At 39.6% G+C, this 24401-nt stretch overlaps 1 protein-coding gene across 4 annotated transcripts in view; it reads left to right on the top strand.

Moving 5' to 3' along the window:
* The window catches only part of TBC1D8 (TBC1 domain family member 8), a 48573-nt gene that overhangs the window by 8996 nt on the left and 15176 nt on the right, over positions 1 to 24401 (top strand). For 2 of the 4 annotated variants that reach the window (XM_032100368.1, XM_032100369.1), the window contains exons 2-7: positions 4935 to 5090; positions 8917 to 9035; positions 10370 to 10598; positions 14270 to 14510; positions 21865 to 22072; positions 23239 to 23433. In XM_032100368.1, coding sequence (XP_031956259.1) covers positions 4935 to 5090; positions 8917 to 9035; positions 10370 to 10598; positions 14270 to 14510; positions 21865 to 22072; positions 23239 to 23433 — 1148 coding nt within the window. Of the gene's footprint in view, positions 1 to 4934; positions 5091 to 8916; positions 9036 to 10369; positions 10599 to 12621; positions 12723 to 14269; positions 14511 to 21864; positions 22073 to 23238; positions 23434 to 24401 lie in introns of those variants that run through there. The other 2 variants (XM_032100370.1, XM_032100371.1) reach the window with 2 other exon arrangements.

The raw sequence follows: 24401 nt of genomic DNA, 5'->3' as shown, positions 1-24401 counted from the left end.
CTTCCTCTCCCCTCCCTTCCCCCCGCCAAAAAAAGAAAAAAAAAAAAAAAAAAAAAAAAAGCAGTGGCAGCTTTGGGGCCTTTTCCCTTTTTGTTTTTTGTTTTGGTTTTTTGGGAGGGTTTTATTAATTTACTAGTCCCAGACTCCTAAGTGATCAATCCAAGTCCCTCTGCCTTGCAGCATGGTTTAACTGCTGAAGTGACCAGCCCATTTATGGGAAGGCATTTAGTAGCTCTCAAAAATTTCCCTTTAAGACCTTTAAAATATGATGGAGGTAAATAGAAATCATCTTGCTGTATGTAGAGGGTGTCTTGCAGTGCCTCTTGAATATTGTCATAAAAGATGGAAATAACAGATAGTTTTTCAGTTTGAGTTTCTAGCTTGAGTTCAGCTTTACTCGCCGTCTGCCCCGTGTCTTGTAAGTTTAAAACAATTCTTGAAATCCTATGTGGATGATTAACAGGGATTCAGGAAAGGACCCTGCATTCTTTAGTTTGAAAGATATGGAATGTTCAGTAGAAGTTGGTGTTAGGTTAACTTAGTGTAAACATGTTCCTTTTCCTAGATTAGTTATGAACATGACACAAGATAAGTTGTAATGGGATCCTTTATCTCTCTGTGGGGGTATGAGAAACCATATCTTCAAAGATGAAGAGTAGTACACTTTTGATAGTTCATTTGAGAACCTGATCCTTATAGAAATATCCTTGATTAATTTTTTTGATTGTATGTGTGTGAAGAAATGCTCAACAGATTCATGATGTCCTGTTTATGTTCTATTTGGTTACAGGTTGACCTCTGTAAAGGGGAGACAGTCCCTACCAGCTGTAGAATTTGAAATTGTTTCTTGCTAATTTATATACTTCAATTTATGTCTTGTATTGTATCCATAATATGCACATACATTTGATACAAACAGATGTGCAATTGGAAGTACAACAGGCTTATTTTGGAGGTATCCAGTTTTCTTTATTCCAGCAACAAAATACGCACAAAAATAGATGTTTCAGTGAAATAAAATCTACCAAGTAAAGCATGGGATTCGTAGTGAGTTTTCCAGATACGTTTTATAAATTTACTTCTGAAAAATACGGATAGATGTTGCCTCTATCTGAAATCCAGTTTCCAGCTAAAATGATCAGATTTTTTTAAGAGAAGCATATAATTTCAGTAGAAAAGTGCCTTTGCACTTCTCCTATTTTCTTCTCCATATATGTCAAAAATATGCGTATTACACCAGACATTTGCATGTGAATTTTAGCCTAAAAATATTCTTTCTGCATGAAGAAACTTGTACCTTTTGAGGAACTTGCAGTGTTTTGTCAGTGGTGTTTTGTGGAAGGCTTTGTAAACCCATGTCTGCAGCTTTCCATAGTACAGTTACTGTATGATTCATTTCTTTCCCTGAAATATTTCTGACCTCTTGGGAGGTCAAAAAACAGACAAGAAGTTGGTGAAGTGGCTCATTAAAGGGGAAGAGCTACTCTGAATTATAAGTTCCTCCCAAAAATCTTGTCCCATATAGGGTAAAAAAATTTAAAAAAAAAGGAGTTTTAGGAAGAAAACCAGGGTAGCAGTTCTCTTTTCCTCCTCTGCTTCTGTTTCCTTTTCATTTTTTCCTGTCCTGTAGTAGAAAAGGTTTCACTGTTGTCTGTGATGTGGAAGAGGTCTGTATCACCCTGACTGAAGGCAAGTTGATGCATCAATATGTGAGCCCGATGCTCTTAATGTAATTTATCTTGCAAGCCAGATACCCTTTTGTTTTTTAAACAGATTCCATTTTGTAAGAGACCCTTCCATGGAACCAGCTGTTTGGACATACTGTGAGAAAGGTGTTTGCTCACAAGCTGGGTATTTTTCAAAGCATATTTCAGAATCAGTGTACTGTTGTTTGTTTCTTCATTCAGGAGTTTTTTGGTTGATTGTTTTTCAGTGTTATGATGCAAAAGTTACCCCGAATGAATTATGAGGCAACTTACACTGGAAAAATTTTGCGTCTAGTTTTTGTAATTTTCTTGCTACTACAGTGTCAACTAAATTATCATATTAGGCCAGGGTGCATATATTAGTGTTGAATCCTTTTCATGCTTCTGCAAATGCACTCTTAATCTTTTTTCCCCATTCTCTACCTTTCTCAGTCTCTCATCTGAAGAATAAAGGAGCCGCAAACATGGGGATGGCACCCACTCTTTTTGCTTGCTCAACTTGAGCAGTACTTGCTCTTATTTTCCTTTGCTGCCCTTATGTCCCCTCTACAGCAACGCCACCGCATCCCCTCCTGGCAGAGGTGGGACAGGACAGGGCTCCCTGTCAGCCACAGCGGTGGCTTAGAGTGATTTATGTATGCGGTTGCTGTGCCCTTGCAAAGCTCTTGTAGGGGGGCCGGGCCACCTGGGCTTTATTCTGGCAGGTATCCTGATGGCCACACTCTTTTTTCTTCTCTTTGCATATTAGTTCTGACTCCTCCTTGTCATCCTGAGTTAATATTTTGTCTATGGGTAGTTTAGACAAGGGAGGTGATTATTTCTTCGTACAGTTGAAGGAGGAATGGGTTTCTTTTTAATTGTTTGTAAGCAAAATAGAAATTGTAAGCAGAAGTAAACAGTGAGAAGAGGAATTGGGTTTTCTGGTCTGGTATTCAGTAAGAGAAAAAGGAATTAATTTTGCATAGGCTAAGAAGTAAAGCAAAACTTTGCAGCTACTTCTGTTCTTTCATGTGTTTTTTCATGGGCTCTGAGAGAAAAAAAGCTATTTCACAAATCAGATGTTCATTAAGCATTCTCTAGGGATTTTGGTAGCACTTGCTTTTAGTTGACTTTTTTCCATGACTTTAGTGAAATGAAAAAGAAATCTTTCTCCTAGGTCTATCATCAGGGGAAAACATGCACAGCACAGAAATTTCTTCTTCTCTTTCTTTCCTGTGGTGTCTCAATTCTTCTGAAATTTGAAAGTTAAACCCTATTTTTGTTCTCTGCATCATTTGATGCTCTCTTACTGGCTTTAATCCAACTGTTTTGAAGACTGCACACTAAAGTTGGTGCTCTGTTTTCTGTGAGCACAGCTAATTTGCTACATTTTATACTAGGATGAGTTTTTATGCTTTTTTCTTGTCGTTGTAGGAGAACATTTAGCAATTTCAGATATTGTACGTATCTTCAGTCTTTAAATTCAGATCTCCATTTTAAATAGATGGGTGTAATATCTGGTCACATATTTAAGTGAGAAGCAAACTGCTGTTGAAGAATATTTCACCATACAGTTTTAAGACATATTGTGTCCAACTTCTGCTTGGCTTTGAAAGCATCATCGATGGCATGTGTGTATGCAAGGAGGAAGTACTTAAAGTAATTTTCTTTGCTCCCAGAAGGTTATTGATGCTGTTCCATGTGAGCTTCTTACAGCTTCTAGACCAGAAAGTGGTTGAAATGCTGTTTGGTTGTGTTATACTCAAATTAATTAGCTGTCATTTGTTATCCAAGTGAGAAGGCAATTAGGATGAAGACTTGGTAGGTCTCCATTATTTCCATTAATCACTTAGGTGATGGACTGGAGAATGCCATATTTGAAACAGCATGTGGTGCCAAGGGCTAGCAAACCTTTTGGAGGTGGAGTTTAGTTCCTTTTTTGTTGGGTTAATGGTGAAGGAAAAAAGATACAACAGGTTGAAAAAGTTAGATGTGCACAGGGAAAAAGAAGCATTGCAGAAAACTTCCTAGATACTCTAGTGATACAAACAAACATGGTAAAGCTGTTCCTCACTCTGCCATCCCTCTCCTTAGGAGATTTATCTCTGCAGGATGCACAGGACAACTGAATATAAAGCTGCTCTGAATTGCTATTTGTAAGCATCATAAACCAATTCTGAGTTACTTTAATATATCAGCTTGCAAATCATGGCATTCGGATAACTTTGTCATGGATAGCTTGGTTTTGCCTGCTCAGGGGAATGGGTAGCAAGAAACTCCAGCAGCTCCAGGTGTCCTCCAGAATGGAAAGTCTTTTTTGGGGTCAGCAATTGCTCCAGCTGTTCAAAATGACTTTTTCTGTATTGAAATCAAGTGCTGATTTACAGTGGGATACTGCTGCAAGCTTTCTTGGATACAGGAGTCTGTATGCAAGATACAGGAGGTGATCTTCCTTTCTGCTTGTGGCTGAGACTTCAGTAGCAGTGAGCATCAGGTCCACTTTAGAGTGTCATGCTTAAAGATAAGCTGGAGAGATTCCAATGTGAGTTCAAGAACAATGAGCTGTTTGGAAAACACAACCCACAAGGATGAGGTGATTTGGGTTTCTTTAGAAAAAGAGAAATCATTAAAGGGTGGGAAACCGTGATGTTACTTTTTCATTATGTTGAGCATTAACATAAGAAGTGCCTGTGGCCAATTACTCTCCGTGTTCCAGGGAGCAAGATTAATTTCCAGCAAGAAAGTTTAAGATTGTGGTAGTTGGCCTGTTTGTTTGGGGTAGGGTTTGTTTTATTTTTTTGGGGTTTTTTTTTGGTAATGAAAGTAATTTCACTTAATGAAAATAGTGGAAGAGGCTACCTGGGGAAGCTGTTGCATCTTGGTTGTGGCAGGTTTTGAAAAACAGGTTAGACAAACACCACTGACAGCATAGGTGTATTTATCCAAATTCAGAGTGGGACTGGAACAGTGACTTTTTAAGATGCCCTCAGGTCTTTCCACTTCAGTTCTGTGGTTGTGTACATATATATGAGGCAAAACCAGAAACACAGAGAATTCTATATGCTTTTGATCTTCTAATCTGGTTTGCCTTTTGCATTCTGAGCACCTGTAAATCATAGCATAAAACTGGGGAAGGATCATTATCGTTACGTTCTGTATTCTAATTTTATGGTTTTAAATGTGAAACAACTTGCAGGCTACAGAAGTGAAAACTGGATTAATCCTCTTTTCCCCCATTTTTCTTTGCAGGTCGCTTGGTTGGTGCCTTGGATGCCGTGTTAGACTCTAATGCACGCGTTGCTCCATTTCGAATTTTACTCCAAGTTCCAGGCTCACAGGTTTACTCTGCCATTGCATGTGGTGAGTTATTGAATGGATCAGAAGTTTACTGGGCCATAGCTATTGGTGAGTCACAGATGGAAAACCCCAAACCTGTTCTGAGCATGGTCAGTGTCTGCATGTCCAGGAAGCTCAAGGTAACCCCAGCTAGTTGTGTGTGTGTGTAAAGCTTATTTAATAACCAAATTAACCTCTGGTTAAAATCACAGATTAGGAAAAAGTGTTACCTAGGAACACTGAGTTTCTATGGAAAACTTGTTTAGCTGAGAGTGGTTTGCTGAGTTAATTTTCTCTGTTGCAAAGTAGTGTGGTTCTGTTCATATGCATCTTTTCCTACAGTAGTAGTAGTCCCTTACAGCAAGAAGCTACTTAGTCTAGGCTTTCGCCAGCCTAGTCTTTCACTTGCTTACTGTGAAATGTCTTTGCGCACTTTGCTATAATAAAATATAACTGGAACACTTGGAAGATTTAGGAGGTAAAGTTGTCTGAGAGCAGGGGAATGTCAAATACCTGATCTGTTATGCACTAATCCCTTTTGCAGTGTTTCTGCAACTTCTGAAGGTCAAGCTCATCTTCAGTAAAGTGTTATTGACATAAATTGCAGCAACCTTGCCATGACCCAGTAAAGGCCATCTGAATGTTCCATTCATCCCATTGTTGCTTGGCCAGTGTGCAGGGCTGTTCTTACCCCTTCTGCTCCCATCTAAATAATCCTGCATTGAAATTTACAGCAGTTTTTCTTTGGGAATGGTTCAAAGCTGCGACTGGGGAGCATTAGGAAACATCTCTGTAATGAGAGGGTGGCCAAACCCTGGAACAGGATTCCTTCTGAGAGGTGGTTGATGTCCTACCAAACCTGCCAGTGTTTAAGAGGCGTTTGGACAACGTCCTTAATAACTTCAGCTTTTTGTCAGTCCTGAAGTGGTCAGGTGGTTGGACTAGACTATTCCCAGGATTTCAAGGAAAACAAGGATGGCTTCTTGAAATGCATCAATAACGAAAGGAAAACAAAGGATAATGTGGCCCTGTTACTAGATGAATAGATTACCCAGAGAGGTTGTGGTGTCTCCCTAACTGGGGACATTCAAGAACCATCTGCACACGGAATTTGGTTTTGTTTTTTCTATTTTTTTTTTTTTTGTAAAGGAACTACAAATGACAAACTTGCCTGGTTGAAATGGCTAAGGATTTTGCTGAGACAAACTTACACAGTTAATGTTTTCTAAAATTCTCTTTGGCTCTTCTGAATGGATGCTCATCCCGGAGAAAATGAGATTTATAGTAACAGAGCGGAAAGCAGAGGGGTCTGTTTTGTGTGCTGCGTGGGTAGAACATACACATTTGCCAGAGCTGCACAGAAATAAAGAACCATGGCAGAAGAATCTGTTTGTGAATAATATTGCTGCTGTGAAACCCTGACGTGAGTGTCTAGGGGAGAGCTGGCAATAGGAGTCAGAGGGGCGTCACCCCAACCCCTTCTTGGGAAGCTGGAGAAGGACATTCCTCACGAAGAAGTGGCCATCACTGCTCACCCAGCTCTGCCCTGTCTGAGAGAGGCATTTCATGCAAACACAGTGTTAGGAGTCTCTTCCTGGCTTTGGAAGGAGCAGTTAGTCAAATTAAAGTTCTGCTGCTGTATAGCGAGGGCAAGGAGCAGCTCCAGGAGCTCCTTCCAGTCTCCCAGTGTAACTCCATTGTGGATAGCCATCGTGTCATTAGGCAGTTAATTAAAATGACATTTTGCATTGTGTGTTGGCAGTCCTCTGTTCCAGGAGCTGTAGGCTTAAGTGATAATATATTCATAAGGGTCAGATCTGTGTTACAGACATTTGCAAATCTTGGAGGGCTGCTAGGAAGTCTGATCCCTGCATGGCTGTTCTGGCAGAGATATATTAATCCAGGTAGTTAATCATGTTACACCAGTACAGGAAAAAAAAAAAAGGCTAACCTCACCCCTTGTGTAGAGCCACTTAAAATTTTCCTTTCAGAAGGCTCATGGGCAAAACAGAAACTCAAGTCCCAGTCAAGCAAAATAGGTTTTAGAAGAGGGAGAGCAAAGGATTTGGTGAGAAATGGTTTTAAAGAAAAGATTCTGAGGAATGAGGCAGTGGTTAGACAAAATACTTGGCATGAGCAGATGAAGAAGGTGGGTAAAATGTGGAATAAAATGCTGTGCAGAATATCAGGACAGGAAGTAGAATAAGGAATGGATAAAAGGAAGAGATTGGCAATGCTTGGGTCAAATCACAGGACAACTTTAAACTACGAAACAGAAATTAGAAATAAAGAAGGGACTCAAAAAGTTGAGTTGGCCTGACCAGATGGAAGGGCCAAAATGATCTTTTGGTATTGGAACAGAATCCCTGGAGGCAGGCAGGATTGCAGGAGCCCCTGTGGGATACAGCTGCTGCCTGGGCTCAGAGCAGTCCTAGCAGTGTGGATGCTACTATGAAAGGGATCTTGCTCACAGCTTATTTCACAACAGGCAGCCTGACAGGTTGCCCATACACTTGGTATCTTTTAGATTGCTCAGAAATAAAATTTCAACTCAGTATTTGCTTTGTGCAGCCATTTCAGTATAAAAATTAGTGTATTTCTGGTGTTCTTAAACATTTATATGATTTGTTTTCTTTACCTAAAGGGCTTTTAAGTGTCTCTAATTTTAAGATTTTTTAAGTTTAATTTTAACCTTGATTAATGGTATTTAAGAAGTTCCATTACAAGACTTTCCTGTCAGGGAAGTTAAAGCTTGGAAGGTTTCCCTGCCAGTTGGCATTCTGCATGGAAAACAGAGCAGGGACAAGCGGGAAATCCTTACCTAAATTTATCATTTTTTGTTGTTGTGAGGCAACATGATGCATCACTAATGTACACACAAAACAAATCTTGAGATAATGGGTCTTCTGTTTGGGATAAATTTTATTATTATATTCATGTGTGATTTGTATGTCTCTTACATACAGCTATTTCTCTTCTTTCTTGCACAAGCAAGGCACTAAGAGAAGCAACTATTACTGTCTTTACTTTTTTACCTATAATGTCTGATTACTGACCAGTAAGGTCTGGAGGGCCCAGATTTTCCCTTGATAGCCCTCTGTGGTGCCCGTCTTGCTATGACTTTTCTATCATCATATCATGCAGAGACAATTCAGTTTCAAGAAGAAAGAACCAAAGCAAATTGATAATGAGTGAAATATTATTTCTGGAGTTAGCGTGAACACATTACATTTAAAGAGCCAGCAAATCCCTCAAATCTTTAGAGAAAGAAGCTTTAAAGATTTGAAAAGCTGTATTAGTAAAAGATTTCTGTTTGCTTTATTTCTTCCCCAAACTAGAAATGTGCTCTTGTAAACCCTTAAGGTGTTGCTGAACCAAAATCTTTTTGGGGTACTTTATATAGAGAGCTTTGTATTCCTCTCCAAGGGTGTGCATGTTTGTGTGTGGGGGGGGGTTGGGGTGTGTGCATGTGTGTCTTGAGGGAGGGAGAAAGGAAGATCAGGGACTTTTGGGAGCAGGGCATAAATCTAAGGTTTCCAGTGGCTGCTTGTGGAACGTCATGTCAGAATAAGCTGCAGTCTAGCAGCTCAGGATGAAGTTTTGCTGGTTTTTCTGCTTTGACTTTTAATGCAGCATTTGCTGGCTAAGAGCATTCGAGAAGATAAAACTAAAAGCACTAAAACTAATTCTCTGAAACAATGAGGTTTTTGTTTTTCTCTAACTATACTGCTATGAACAAGACCTTTTTGACCTGTTTGCTACTAAGAATTCTGAGGTTGAAAGTTCAGTTTCTCATAATGAATTTATGAAATAGTGCATTTTATTACTTTTTTCCCCTTCCTTTCGATTTTATTTTGTAGGATTAGTTTCAATATACTATTTTTTGCTTTTCTAGGTGCCACTGCAGAGGAAATAAACCAACACTGGGAATGGCTGGAACAAAACTTGCTCCATACTTTGTCTGTGTTTGACAATAAAGAAGATATTGTTAGTTTTGTCAAAGGGAAAGTGAAGGTAAGGAAACTGTCTCACTTTCACCCTCCCCTGCCTGATTACATGTGATTTATTAGAAGAATGTCATGAAGTTGTTGTCATTCATCCTTGGTTTTGACCATCTAAACATTACTGTTTTTCTATGTGGCTCTTGCACCTGATGTGGCCAGCACATGAAGCTGCTGGCTCACCACAGGGTTGGAGAAGTGAGCATCCTTTTGGAAAGTTAAAGAATTTTAAAAGTAAAGGAATTTTGTGACTATAAATCAGATTAAAAATAACAATGGCATGTGGGGAGTAACTTAGAAAGCCTGGTGTCCTGAGCTCTGCTTTTAATGAAATAGATCCTCTAAGAGGAGCTTGGTGATGGCTGGTGGGGGTGTGAGTTCCCTAGTGGCTGCTGTACCTCAGGTTGTGCTACAAGCTTTTCTTTGGTAAGAGTTTTAGTGGGATGCTCTTCTCCCCACAGCCTCTTTTCCAGTTTGGAAATTTTGTGGGAACATAATGCTTTTGGTGAATTCCGGCCTTGCTGTGAGCTTTGTGGGCTCTTAATCTGGGGAAAAAGAGGACAAAAACAAAACCCCACTGTACAAATCCTAGTTTTTATCCTGCTTTCTTTAAAAAAAGGCATTTTGTTTTAAGTACACTGAAATACCAAATACAGTTAATGTCTATTGATAACACAGTGACAGCCTGTTACCTAGCACAACACATACTTAAAATTCTTCAGGTTTCATTAGTTAATGTTAAGTCCAGGTTTTGGACCCTTGCACCTGCTGTAAACTTTTGGCATATTAGGACTGCTTGGTAATTGCAAATTATACCAGGTGCTGTAACATAAGGATTATTTGTCTGCATGGTGCAATGCATACTTAACTCCTTTGTTGTAATACCACTGTTAAAAATCTGAAATCTTAATTATATTTATGTAGATGTTCTTGAAACCATGTTTGTAATGGTTCCAAGCATGTCTCAAGTTACTGACACATCTGACTGCATTGCTTCTTCATAGGTAAATAGTACTGGTCAGTATACACAACTTTTACTCTACTTCTGCTCTGTATATACAAAATAAGAGCAATCATAAGCCATAGTGAAAGTGTAGAGATATGGTTCTGGCAGACTCATTGAAAAAACTAAATGTAAGGAAAAGAAGGGAGCTTTGGGAGCTTTCAAAATGTATGAGAGATGCAAGCACCAGAGAAATTTCCACATTCGTGAAAATTGCAAATTGACTGTAATTTCTTTGTAAGAAAGGGTTGCATTATTAAAATTTGAATGGGTAGCTTGTAGCAACTTGCCTGAGTGTGAGTGCCATAGCTTTATCCTGACATATGGTCTTGTTCCTGACTCAGGCACTGATTGCAGAGGAAACGAGCAGCAAGCTCGCTGAGCAGGAGGAAGACCCCGAGAAGTTCCGAGAAGCCCTGGTGAAATTTGAATCCAGATTTAATTTTCCTGAAGCAGAGAAGTTGATCACCTATTATTCCTGTTGCTGTTGGAAAGGAAAAGTTCCTCGGCAAGGCTGGCTTTATTTGAGCATCAATCATCTCTGTTTTTATTCCTTCTTCCTGGGCAAAGAATGTAAGTGTAAATGTGTAAGAAATCTTATGCTGGGGAGAGATATAAATATAAGTACAGTTAAAAGCAAGAATAGCCAGGATTGTTATAAAAAGCCTAGTTCACCTCTGAAGTTTAGTTTCTGAGTTTTTAGTTGTTCAGGTGAAAAATTGTTTAATTTAGTTTTCACTTCAGCCTTTGTATTTTAATATGAATCCAGTAATAAAAATGACACTGCAAGAGCACACAGACATAGATGTTATCTGGTTTTTCTTTTTGGCGTAGTGAAGCAACCTTAAGATGTAGCAGACCTTCTACAAGTTCTAAAATAGAGACTTTTAGTGCTGAAAATGGTGAATAAGGATGGGTCCCTCCCACAGGCAGGGAAGCAGAGTCACCACATTGCTGTGGGGTGGTAGGGAAAGGGCTGGTGGGGCCAGGGATGCCTGAGTCAAGCTGCTTGCCTGAAGATAGACCAGGAAGCATAAAAGGAATGTGCCCTGGAGAACCAGGTGAAAATTCAGAGCTTTTAAGGAAAAACAACAGCGATCTAGGGATTTGTTTGTGTTTCTGAATAGCAGTGCAGTAAGGTCAGAAGAAGTTTGTCCTAGGGCTTGTTAGACTTTCAGATGGTTCAGCAAGTTCTAAGGATTTGGTTGTGGTGTTCCTCTGCAGAGAAAGAATTGTGTGAATGAAAAGCCTGTTGGAATAGATACTAGAAGGTAAAAATGAAAGTAACAGACATAAAATGGTAAAAATGAATGTAGCCATTTAAACTGTAGCATTTCTCTGTTTAGTAAAATTGTGCATAAACCTCTAGCCTTTTAAGGCCTGTTTATCCTGCTGAAACTTAAACGAGGTTAGCAATAGAAACCTATACTGCTGTAAATATAGCAATATTTGTCAGTTACAACAATTAGGAAAACTTTGCTATATTCCGTCTGGATTTAATATTTAGGTATAGCTGTAGGTTTAAAAATGAAGTGCATCTTTAGAAACATAGTAGCTTGTAATTTCTAAGACTGAAAACATACAAAGACATGCTTAGAGCTGGAGGTCCTTTCTTCCCTTATATTATTTCACCCCAATTATTTTGTCATATCAGCGAAAGGTGGAAGAGTTATATTTGAAATGCAGTTAAGTTTGTTTTTCACCATAAAAACAAAACTTGAGTTTTGCTGGGAAGAGTAGAATGGAATTTCTTGGTACGTATCAGATATGTGAGCTCTTGTTTAATCTCCTTGTTTTCTGGTTAGTATTAAATAATATCCTTTGTCAATCATTTCTTATTATTATCATTGCAGGTTTTCTCTCATTAAATCTGAGATAGCCAATCTGCCAAAGCACACAAAGCAAAAATGATACTTATTAATGACAGATAACAGAGGAAGGAGGAGGGAGAGAGAAAAACCCTTTATATTGTTCCAAAAATTCTGTTTATGCAATCTCACAGATTGTTAAATGATAATGGAAGTACAATATCATGCTGTATTGTTTAAGAAGAGATTTCTTCTCATATATTTAATAATATTTACTTATGAAAATCAAAAAAAAGCCCCAACAAACAATTACATGTTTGCAACTTTTTATTTTGATCATGGAAAATACACTGTTCATTCACCAATGTAGTCAGTTGCATTGCCTGTGTATTCCCATACATTTGCATAGAAATGTGAGAAAACCCCCTGAAATTTCTTTTGGTTAAACAAACTTCCCTAGCTCAGTGGGAAGCAGCATATATGCTGAAATTATTCCCACTTCCTTGATTGTGATGAAGCAGATTACTTCTGTTTCTAGGGTAGTGTTTTGTCATGTTTATGAAATATTTGTGTTACAGGGAGTAATCCAGATTTAATATCGTTCTGGTTGTTACTATTTGAGAAACCAATGCTGATTACATGCAGAACAAGTGATTCATTGCCTTTGTTTTTTTCAGGTAGCAATCACAAATTAAATCTGGTTAAATCTGGTCTTGAAAATATTGCTAAGGAATCACACTTATTGTATTCTTCAATACTGCACAGAGAAAATCCCAATATATGAGTTGCAATAAAATTAGTTCTCAATTGTGTTTTACCTCTATAAAAATCCCCCCAAACTGTAGAATGAAATCTCTTGATAGGCAAAGTGTTAAGTCTTCTGCTTCTGGTAAGTCTTTTCCCTTTTTCTTGTTTCATTTTGTGTTGAAGTGACCTGGAATGCAATATTAGAACCTGTTTTCAACCTCTCATAAAATTAATTTACAGCTTATGTGAATATAAACTCCATGGAAAATTTTTTACCGGACAAGTCCCCTTTTAACTAAGCCTCAAAGTATTTGTAGGATTTCAGAGGCTTACATCATCAGATAGCTTGAAACAGCGTGCCAAGGTTTCTGCATAATTTTTAATTAAATTTGTGTTTTTCTTAAACTTTGAAGACTTTGTACCTTTTATCAGTGGCTTGGGTCCCGTACAGGCTGTGGTGCATTTCCTATCACCAGCACTGTAGAGCCTGTGTGTCTCTGACCTGTCTGAACAGCAGTGCTGTTGCTATGACATTATTTAATCTTTCTTCCCTTGGCTGGGCTGGTACAGATGATTTTATGACCATTTGCAACAGTCTGTGCATGTTGATGCAGCTGTGCTTTATTTAAGTAAGAAAAAATGTAATCTGCAAATAATCTTGACAGCTGTGGTTCATGTAGTACAGAAAACTTGCTGAGGGTAGCTCCTTAGGTAATTAATGATCATGGATAAGTGTCGTATATATATGACAATGTTTGTTATTACTGCCTTTTTATTGCTTTATTGGCATCAGGAGACCAGCTAGGGATGTTAGGGGGTGTAGTCTTGATGTTATTGGCACAGAGAAGTCTGGGAAGCTTCCAACAGTTGTTAAGAAGAAATTGAATCTATTTTAAAGTCCTTTCCAGCCTTTCTTTCCCAGAGATTTGTGTGAGAGGCAAGTAACATCCTGCAGTAGTTATCTAAAGTAAGCTGATTCTGTTTGCCACTTATATAATTCAACAGCTTTAAGTATAGAGAACAGTGTCCTACACTTCTTGTTCTCTACAAACAAGTCTGACTATAGTTAATGTTTAGGGCAAGATGTGCCTGTGCATCTTTCCAGTAGAAAGTAACCAAAACGGGAAGATTCCAATGCCTAGGCAGCTTTTTTAATGTCCTATTATAGTAGTAAATACACTTTATAGCAGGCTGCATGTGCAAAAGCTTCCTTTTGGATGGGAGTTAGCTTTATTTTAAAAGCTAAAATAACTGTTCATGTAATTGGTTTTCCACCTGCCTACAGTTTTGTTTCTAGGAGATTACAAAACCTTTCCCTCTTATCTTTGTATTCTGGAGATGAACTGTTTCTTCTGGTAGTAAGGAAGCAGGCTGCAGAAATGACTTGTAAAGGAGTTAGGAGCACAGCATATGGCAGGTGTTCTGCAAAGGCACCACTCTGCAGTCTAGCGTTTCTTGTGAAGATAGTTAAAATTATAAGGGAGAGATTCTGAAAAAGACAGATCTTTTGGAGTGGGTGAGATTGAATGCAGAGTCATAACAGATATTTCAGAATGTGCTTGGTCTTGCTTATAAAAATGTATCTCTCTCCTCTTTGGTTTGCATTTCATTCTGAATTTGATTGTTTCCCAAATCTGAAAAATGTAAGCAGAATTTCCCACCCACTTTTGCTCTTCTCTTGGATTGCAGTGAAACTTATCATTCCTTGGGTTGAGGTCCAGAAACTGGAAAGAACCTCCAATGTCTTCATGACTGACACAGTTCGTGTCACTACAGCAAATAAAGAGCGTGACTTCTCCACGTTCCTCAATATTGCTGAGGCTTTCAGAATCATGGAGCAGCTGGCAGATGTGACACTCCGAAGGCTACTGGATAATGAAATCTTTGAACTGGATCCAGGCCTGCAGGATCCTACTCAGATTACCAAAAGGTAAAAAGCTGAACTGTTGTTATGAGCAGAGGTTTGATAGTGGGCTTCATGGTTTGGTGTGTTAGCTGGGTAAGATTTCAAACCTTTGTTTGATTTGGTGCCAGAGAGACTTCATAATGTATTATGGTGTATCCAAAAGGTGCATTTTAACTTGTATGCAAGATACATTTTTCAACTTTATATTCTTCCCATAAACAAAACAAAGTTTCAAAAGTACTGTTCGCCATAGAAGGGAAGATTGCAGCAAGGGATATTTTCCATCTTCTGAAGAGCAGTATTATTTTCCTTATAATTTTGGTAATGTGTAGGTTTTCCTAGTGCCTTCAGTTCTCTAGAAATTTGATCATATCTGAAACATGGAATTCCCACTAGTGTGATTGCCACAGCCAACTTATCAAGCAGTTACAGGACTTAAAAAATACTCAGTTGTGATATGGCTATTTTCAGCTCTACCCCTTGCTTCCCTGAAATGCATCTCTGCATTCCTCTCCCCCTACAGAAATGCATTTGGCTCTCGGGGAAAGATTGATGGCTATTTCTCTGCTGGTAGCACAACACACAACTGTGTTTTATTTGCTGCTGTGAGAAAGGGGGAGGGAAGCTGTCCTCAGGAATTTTAGGTGGGCTGGATGGAATAGCCCAAACTGGAATTTGCCGGGGGCATCAAGGTTAAGGTACTGATTTAAAATACTTCTTTTCTGAATGGGATGTGAGTGGAGTGGTTATCTCCTCTTGAATCATGCCCTTTCTTGCTCTTCCTTCCTCTCCCTCTGCCAGGGATACAAAGGGAATCGCCCAGGTGTTGCTTCCTGACTAAAACATAAGGAATGCATGGTATCATTTCCCAGAAAAGAGAGACCAGTAGCCATTTTATTGTTTCTGAGGGACATTTTTACAGTGGTGGTGGGCATACATCTCAGCTAAACACTTTTGCGAAGTTTCATAATAGAGTTCAAAACAATAAAATGGACTTCCTCTGCAATTTCATATGTACACACAGTAAGGAAAATCACTGACACCAGGATTTCATCCATGACGTTATCAAAGAATTCTCTTGAGGTAACACAGTGGTGAGCAACCATAAAAATCTTTGCAGGCTTTTTTTTAATAGCCAGGGTTCCTTGGAATGCAAGAGCTACCATTGTTTTTACACTATATGTGTAACTGGTTGTTTTTAACATTGTAGGCTTTTGGCTCAAGAGATGTGGGGATATGTACTTTAGCTAATGTAGAATATGGCTGTGACAGGTTGTATCTCAGCCCCTTTCCATGCTTTACCATTTCACCCTCCTCCTGCATTTGGGCTGAAAAGTAAGTTGCAAAAAAAGAAATCCAGAGGAGATGTCAAAAAAAACCTGGGGGGAGATATTTCTCAGCATCTACCGATTTTTGTCATTGTCACTTCCCAAAATAGTCTTTGAATCAGGGGTACTAACTGAATGTAAAGAAAGTAAAATTACAGTTGTAAAGAGAAATTGTATAAGCTTAGTAATATGCTATAATAAGGGGCTCGCAGGGAATCAACTTGTCAGTGCCTTGTGGCATTTTTGAAAAGTAGTGTGTCTATTAACAGTCAAGCAAGAGAAACGTTCCCACACATTTATTCGAACAGGTTTTCTCTCTCCTTCCCTCCAACTAAAGAAGGAAAAAAACCCTTAAAGCTACAGAGGAGAAGGAATGACAAAAATATATTTACTGGAGATTTCCTCATCAAGATGTTCTCTAACCTGTGCTGTGACTTGGGATGGCAGAAATGAAAACGTGGAAGATGCCAAAATCCCATTTCCTCTGCATGAATTAGGTAGTGGTTGGATAAGTTGCTGTTTCTGGTGTCCTTTGTCCCACTTCAGCAACCACTTTGAAGTAAGGTGATTAAGCAAGACTGTAGTTTGAATAGTGGAAAAACTGGTTTTTAGTGTTAACATGTTTTGGGGAGGATGTTGTAGTTTTTTTTGGTGTATGAAGCTTTTGTTACTGCTTTTTTTCTTGAGGCCATTGTAGTACTATAAGAACAATTACTTTCCTCTCAACACGTTCTCTCTAATAATTGTCATTGTTAATTCTTGTATATGATTTGGAAGCAAATAATAATCTGTGAAAATGAAAGCAGACACACACATCATTGGAACTATTCCAGCTCTGACAAGTTAATGAAGTTTCTGCAGATGGCTTTTGTTTGCAAGGCTTTCTTTTGTGAGAGGCTTGTTTCAATATCTTTACTTTTTTTAAATTACATTTTCAGTGCTATCATGATCTGTATATTCTGCATTCTGAAAACCATAAACCTTTGCCATTCCTGAGGCTCTTGGGGTCATCTTGCTGAGCAGTGGAGGGATGGGACTCAGAGAGTCTGTGGGATTAGGCCCAGAGCCTGTGACACAAATTATGTCATGGCCAGAGTCAAAAAAAGTCAGTATGCAATTTTTTGTGCTGTTTAATAAAATGATAGGGCACAGAACAATGGATTACAAAGGGATTAATAGCAATTGAGATAATTGCCATAAAAAGCAAAGTAAAGCTGAGGTGTTTGATACCTACAAATACCATTTCTTGCAGACATATGTATGTGCCATACAATTTTACTGGAATATATATGGTAACTACTTTTTATTTTTTAAAAAGAAGGCTGCAACAGTCTCTGGTATAGGTTTCTCGTACTTCTAATTTCCATCTCTTACGGGATGCAAAAATCCCCATTGCATTTCTCAAATGTAGTGAGAAATTCTCCAGAGCAGAACCCACAATTTAAAAGCTTTAGTGCTGCTGTCAGTAAGGTTTCAAAAGTGTGATGTTTTCCCAGGCTCTAACCACATCAGTTTCTTTTCTTCGTGTTTAACTGTGAATTACCAGTGAGAATGACTTTGCTTCATATTAAGGCAAAGAAGGTTGCTAACACTGATCTAAGCTTAATGGAAACTGTTTGAAGTATCCTGAGTCATAAATGTCACTTCAATCTGAATTTATTCCTTCAGAGAGGGAATCTGAGAATGCTTTAAACCTTGAGCAACAAGGAGAATGTGGCTAGAAAGAACCTCCTTTTATTGCATTTCTGTGGCAAAAGGTAGGGTTTGGGTTATCTCTGTGTGATTGCCTAATGTGTTTTTAAGGATTTGCAGTAATGGGCATATCAGGATCTATACCAGTACTTCACTGTTCTGTCATTTAGAAGTCTGAGGTCTAACTTGAATCTTTTGCAGTTTTTGAGTCTGTCACTTCTTGTTTTCCCCAGTACTGTTGAAGAGATCGGATGTGCTTTCTTTCTTTAGAGCAATCATTTGTGTATTTGGAGGTTGATGTGCGTGTTCTTTCTCTTTTTTTTTTAGGCTGCACTCCCAGGTTTTCTTATCAGTGCCGATTTTAGCCATTCTGGTCGCTCTTCTCTGGACATTCATCACTGATGCCATGTGGGGGCAGGCATATGGTGGTGGGATATGGGATTGCCTCAGAAACATTGCCAGTGCTGACCAGGGCAGGAGCAGTGGGACTGTCTCTGCTGCAGTTCTGGGACTGCCACGCTGCATCTTGGTGGCCATGCACTTCTGCAGCCCAGCACAGTGTTCCTCTTCCTCTTGTGAGCACGTGGCCGTTGGTTCTTGTTCAGCTTTTGCTCCTGTGTAACCCCAAGGGATGGCTCCTGGTGGAGTTCATCTCCATGCTGCATTTTTGAAGCTTATGATGTACAGCTGAAAATATTTGTAATGCTTTTTTCCCCACAACATCCCTTAAATTTATGAATATAAATCTGAACCTGATCCTGTTCTTACATTCATTAGCCTCTACCAGCCTTGCATCAAGTGCAAGCTTACTAACAAGCTCTTGATCCGTCACACAGAGTGCTGATGAAGACATTGAACAGAAGCTAATCTAGGACAGACTCCCAAGGAGGTCCTCTTGATACAACCTTCCAATTTACCAGGAAGCCCTGAAAGGCTGTGTTCTGAGGTACTCTTTTTCAACTGGCTTGGTACAACAGTTTGTCACTTCTAGTTTTATTAGTTCCATGAGAGGATATATCAAGATTTCATAAATTTTGGCTAAAACGTTCATTGCAACTCCTTCATCTACAAGTCTAGTGTTCTGCTGTGTAAGGGAATGATGTTCAGTTTACATGTGTCCTGACAAGTCCATGTTGGCTCTTCTCAGATAACATCTCCTGGCTTGCTTATAAGAAGCCTTTCTTCCCACACGAATTTATCAGTTCTTCCAATAAACACGACATATATTGTTGAATGTGTTATTTCTAAAGTGTCTGACTTTCTGGAGTCTGAATAACAAGAAGAATCTAGTAATTGGTCTCTTAAAGCAGGAGGTCAACAAGTTTGTTTAGATTTTAGATAGGCAACAAGTGACTCAGCAGAGCTAAAATCTTGCCAAGTTGGCTTCTGCTGGATTTAAAGCGCGGAAAAACATGTGACAGTGAGGACAGCATTTAAAGTCTCCTGATGCTTTTAGGCATTTTGTTAGTCTTGCGTGTGTTATTTCCTTTCATTTAAAACTCTTGGAAGGTAATGTCAGGGTCATGCACAAGGACTTATTGCAGTTCAGGCTTGCCGTTCACTTTGAAGTGCTGGAGTTGGAGGCAGTCCATGATCCCATAACATGCAAGTTGGGAGCTGCACTCAGAAGGAATTGCTGAGTTTTTTGAAAAGTAGGGAACAAGGCAGTTGCATTTTCTCACCTTTTATTCTTCTGATGCTTGTGTAAATACTCAAACCCCATTATTTTTACATAATGATAGCTTTCCTTTATTTAGTTAACTACCACTCATATGCTGCATTTGCTTAAAAACCAAACTGACATGGAAATTGTTAAGTGAGAGTAAAAATTTTCAAACAGGTAGGGGTGCAGCTAAAAAGGTTGCATTTCTGTTTGGCATTGGAGGTATTGTGAAAGTCTAAATGGAAGCTGTGGGACTTGGTGACGTGGGCCATCTTTGTTGTATTATATTTAAACAATTGCCTGTCTCATTTTAGGAGCTAAATTTGTCTGTTGGTTTTTTAGAGTTGCAGGGTTGGGGTTTTTTTTAACCAACTCTAATTTTGCTTGGCTGTGTTTATGAAGGGAAGCCTTTAAGCCCTAGAATTTGCTTGCTTAACAGGAAATATGTGTTCAATTTTGGAATAAAACCTCTTGTTTGAGCTCACAGTGGTAGGTGCTGACAGCATCTCATCCCTGTGCTACCACTTTTCATTCTGGGATCCCTCCTCCAAGCAGGCTGGCCCATTTCAGCACTTGTTTCTGGGGCAGCCCTGGCTGTGGTGTGTTCTCTGTGGTGTCTCTGTGTGAGCCTGTGTGTGAGTCATGGAGGGACAGGCACTTCCAGGGATGTTGGGGTTGGCAGCCTTCCACAGGTACAGGGTGAGTGGGGGTGGATACAGTGCTGGTGAGTTTACTTAGTTTCAGGATGTCATTTTTCTTCGGCTTAAAATCCTGTGGCTTGTTGTCACATGGAGCCCACAGCCCCAAGAAAGGCAGCAAAACCCTGAAAACTCAGAAGCTTCAGATTTTGGAGCATAGGAAACAGTCAACTCTTAAATACCAGACAATGTGTGCCTCAATAGAGGTCCCACTCTTCTGTATAAAGCCTCTTTTCACATAAAGGTCGAGAAATCTTCACAACCAAGTAGATGCAGGGAAGCTCATACCTTTCAGCACAATAGCAGGAGAGCACAGCTCTACCAGACCTGACTGCAGAGGCTATCAGCAGCATTCATCTGTGCTGTGCAGAAATGGAAAATATTTTAGTGGTGAGTTAACTAGGAGGCATATCCTGATCCAGCTTCGTCACAATAGTAGATCGCTGCAGGCACTTATCAGAGTTGCTCTCGCTGTGGAATTTTAGTTCAGGAGCAACCTTTTTGTCTTTCTTCACAAAGAGGGTTTCTCTTTGTTCTCTGTGAAAAAACAGGAGACTATTTGTCTGCTTTCTTTGGATAATATTATTAAGGAAGATAATGCTTGAGAAGGAAACAGAAGCTGAACACTGGTTGAGCGCATTCTGTCTTTTCTGTTGCTTGCAGATGCAGATCCTCCCTTCTCAGGTCTCAGTTAGTTCTGGATAGTCTTTCTCCTTGTTTCACATGGCTATGTCTTTTACTATGGATTAAGCTAAACTAAAAAAAAAACCCAAACCCAAACAAACAATTGATTTACTTACTGACGCAGTGGCTGCATTTGTCTCAACTTATATTTTAACAGCAGGGCTGGGGTAGAGGGAAGGTGTCTGCAGAAGAGGAGGGTGAAGGAAGGAGTGGAGAGGGGATTTACTGCACCAAGGTACCACTCCCTGTTATGCTTCAGCCCACGCTTTAAATTCTTTCAATGGCACAAAATCAAGCTTTTTTTTTTTGCTTTTTTTTTTCCCTAACGTGAATCATGCTAGGAAAAATTTACTTGTAGTAAAGAAAATTATAGAATTTAAGCCCTAATGTTTCTGGAGCTGCTGTTGGTGAGCTAATAGCCATGTCCTGTTTATAATGTAATTGCATAGTTCTTTAAATTACTGCAGGCTTCTTCATTAAGAAAGGAGAAGAAAAATAAGTCCCCAACGCCAAGTCCATATAACCATGTACTCAGTAATGAAAGTTTCATTTATTTAAACTTTTCTCTCCACATAAATGTGGATGGGTGGCTGGAAGGAGGCCAAGTTCAAACTGAATGTGGCTGGTGCTGTTATTCCCAACTGAGTCTGTAAGTGACCTGAAACTGTTTTACATTTTGAAACTGTTCTGAGGGCTCTCTGAGGCTGATACCTCTGCAAGTCAAGGATTCCATCATGTAAATGTCACCATCATTAACACTTCTATTATTGAGCACTTTGGAAGCACTCATTGAGCAAATACCTTACTTTTGGGTGCAGGTGCAAGTCCCTGGGGTGATGTTGGTAATGCTACTGTGAAGGGAAACAAGGAACATCTAGCTAATCTCCCTTGCTCAATATATGTTCATTAGATGAAAGATTTAGTTATCTCCTGGGCACTGAAATTTGTAACTCTTTTGAGTCTGTAAAGTCATACAGCAGCCATAGAAAATGCATGGTTAAATAATAATTAAAAAAAAAAAACCAAACCACTGAAACAGCTGATTAAAATTAGTGTCCTTTCCATTTCTAGTTACTGTACTAGTTGCTTTTGACCTTATTGTTAAACAAGCAGTTATTGATAATGTTTTTCTTTTAATGTATTTCAAAGTTGCTTGTTTCATGCTCTCTTCACATAGGCACTGGAGATTGCTGTGCACGGTGTTTTTATTCTGTATTCCTTGCTCTTGGTGAGGTCAACACGAAAAGTGAAACTCACACTGTATGTCCTGGCTTTCGGGATCTTGTGATTCTTTCTTTCTGCTTTTTCTTAAGGGATCTTGAAGCCAGAGCACAGAATGAATTCTTTCGGGCCTTCTTCAGATTGCCCAGGAAGGAGAAGCTGCACGAAGTTTTGGACTGTTCTCTCTGGACACCGTTTAGTCGCTGTCACACAGCGGGGAGGATGTATACTTCAGACAGTTATATCTGTTTTGCCAGCAAAGAAAATGGCTGCTGCACTGTTATCATCCCACTTAGAGAGGTAGAGTTGTTTGTTTGTTTCATTTTGGGTCCTTATCTGCCTTCTTCTGCCCTAACCCTCTGCTGCCACTTGACTTATCTGCAAAGCATCGTTTGATGAAAAAGAGTAGGATGCTTGTGTGTATCCTGCCTACAGGATTGTTGTACAGCTTGTTCTGGGACTCACTAGGGCCTGAGCTCCTGAAAATATGGGTGATTTAACACTATCCTCAAAGTGAAGTATGGACAGGTAATGCAGCAGGACAAAACACTGCAAAAACAGAGTCTACTTGGCCCAGGACTTGGACAGGGCTCCCCTCCCAGCTCCACAAACACGTACATTCAGCTTGATGTTGATGGAGACCAGCTCGGACCCATTCCACCGATGCAAAAGCATTGTTGCCTGGGATCAATACAAGTGTCGAAGTCCTCCCTCCATAGACAACCTCTAACAAACCTGAGGATACTGTGTGAAGCTGTGGGGCAGAGAGAAAGATGGGATTTTATGGATGCAGTGATGAGCTGACAAATTTCCATGAAATCAAGAGACAAATTTAAATGGAGGGAGAGCACAAAGGAAGGTGGTGGGAGTAGAACAGGAGAAGGAAGCTGTCAGGCTAACACCTGTGAATACAAGGCTGTTATGATCTCTTAATTAAAGCTTTCCTTTCATCCTTGGCTAATAATAGAGTAACATCCAAATCATATCCTAACTGTAGCAATTTACCTTCCACTGTTGCAGAAACAGAAAGCAATATGAGAACAGTGTTGCATCCTTAATCAAAATTAACAAAACAACTGCTTTTGCCCATCTTCAAAGGTGGGAAAGTAAATTTCCTCCTCCACCCTCAGAATTTGATCAAGTTGATCCTTTTATAAATCATTTTTTAAATCATACACCCCTTTCTTATCTTTTCCCTCAGTCTGCTGTTTAGAAGTGGGATGCAAATTAATTTAGGGAAAAGAAAAGGCATCTGGGATACTTTTTGGTACCTGCTTTGAGCTTCTAAAGAGACCATGAACTTCAGGCAATAGGATGTGTTTGATCAAGGAAAGCCAATATGAATAACCCCATTTAAAGCATGCATATGAAATGCTGTCTTTGTATGTTTTGGTACATGTAGAATATTTGAAGACATTTCTGTGGATGTGGTGCCTAATGTATTTTCTCTAATGTCTGTGGAAAAGGTAATCAGTATAGAGAAGATGGAGGACACAAGCCTTCTCCCTAATCCCATCATTGTTAGCATAAAGAGTAAGACAGCCTTTCAGTTCATTGAGCTGAAGGATCGGGATACTTTGGTGGAGAACCTTCTCCAGAGGCTAAAAGAGGTGAACTCCAGCAACCCACTGCACTGCAACAACTTGCAGAATAACAATCAGGTACTGAACTTCTATTGTATTATTGATTCAGTGTGTTTATCCATTATTCCACTGTCCTGCCTTCTTTGGGAAATTGATCTTGAGCCAATGCTTGTCTGATACCACCTTTAACGACCTGCCTGGTGGGATAGAGGACACTCAGCATAGTTGTGATTGACATGCTGGGGAGAGAACAGACTATGGTGGGCAGCTGGGCTGCCCTTCACAGGGACATCAACAGTCTGGAGGAATGGGCTGATAGAGACCTCACAAAGTTCAACAAAAACAAATGTGAAACCTGGCAAAATAAGCCTATGTGACAGAAGAGGCTGGGGACTGGCTGGTTGGAGAACAGCCATGTGGAAAAGGTGGAGGAGTCATGAACAAGTCTAGCTTGTAAGTCAGCAGTGTGCTCTTACAATGCAGAGGAACAACCCCATATCAGGTTGTACTAGCAGGATTGTAACCAGCAGGTCATGGGATGTTACTACTCCCTTTTATTCAGCACTTATTGGGCTGATCAGGAGTACTGTGTCTGGTTCTGACTCTGCTCCATTACACATGAAAAGCATTGATAATTTGGAGTAAGTCTAGTGGAGGGCTACAAGATGGTCAGGGGCTGGAGCACATGCTTTATAAGAGGAGGTGGAGGGAGCAGGGCTTCCTCAGCCAGTCTTCTGCTATATTGTAGGGAGTTGGAAGATGGAGGCAGACTCTTCTTTGATATGCCAGTTGAAAGAAAAGCAGGCACAGCCTCAAGATTTAGCAAGGAAAAATCCAAATAGATAAAAAGAGAGATTTCCCCGATGGTTAGGCAGAACTGGACCAGGCTGCCTGGAGAGGCTGTGCTCTATGCTTTCTTGGAGCTACTCAACTTGACTGGGCACAGACCTCAGCAACCAGAGCTGAGGGGCTCCTGTTTTGAACAGAGGATTGAAAAAGATAGTCCTCTCCAACCTAAATGGTTCTGTGATTTTGTCTGTCAAATC

Source organism: Corvus moneduloides, chromosome 2, assembly GCF_009650955.1.
Source record: "Corvus moneduloides isolate bCorMon1 chromosome 2, bCorMon1.pri, whole genome shotgun sequence".
Taxonomy (NCBI): domain Eukaryota; kingdom Metazoa; phylum Chordata; class Aves; order Passeriformes; family Corvidae; genus Corvus; species Corvus moneduloides.
Note: the sequence above shows the minus strand (reverse complement) of the source record. Positions and strands in the feature narration are given on the sequence as shown.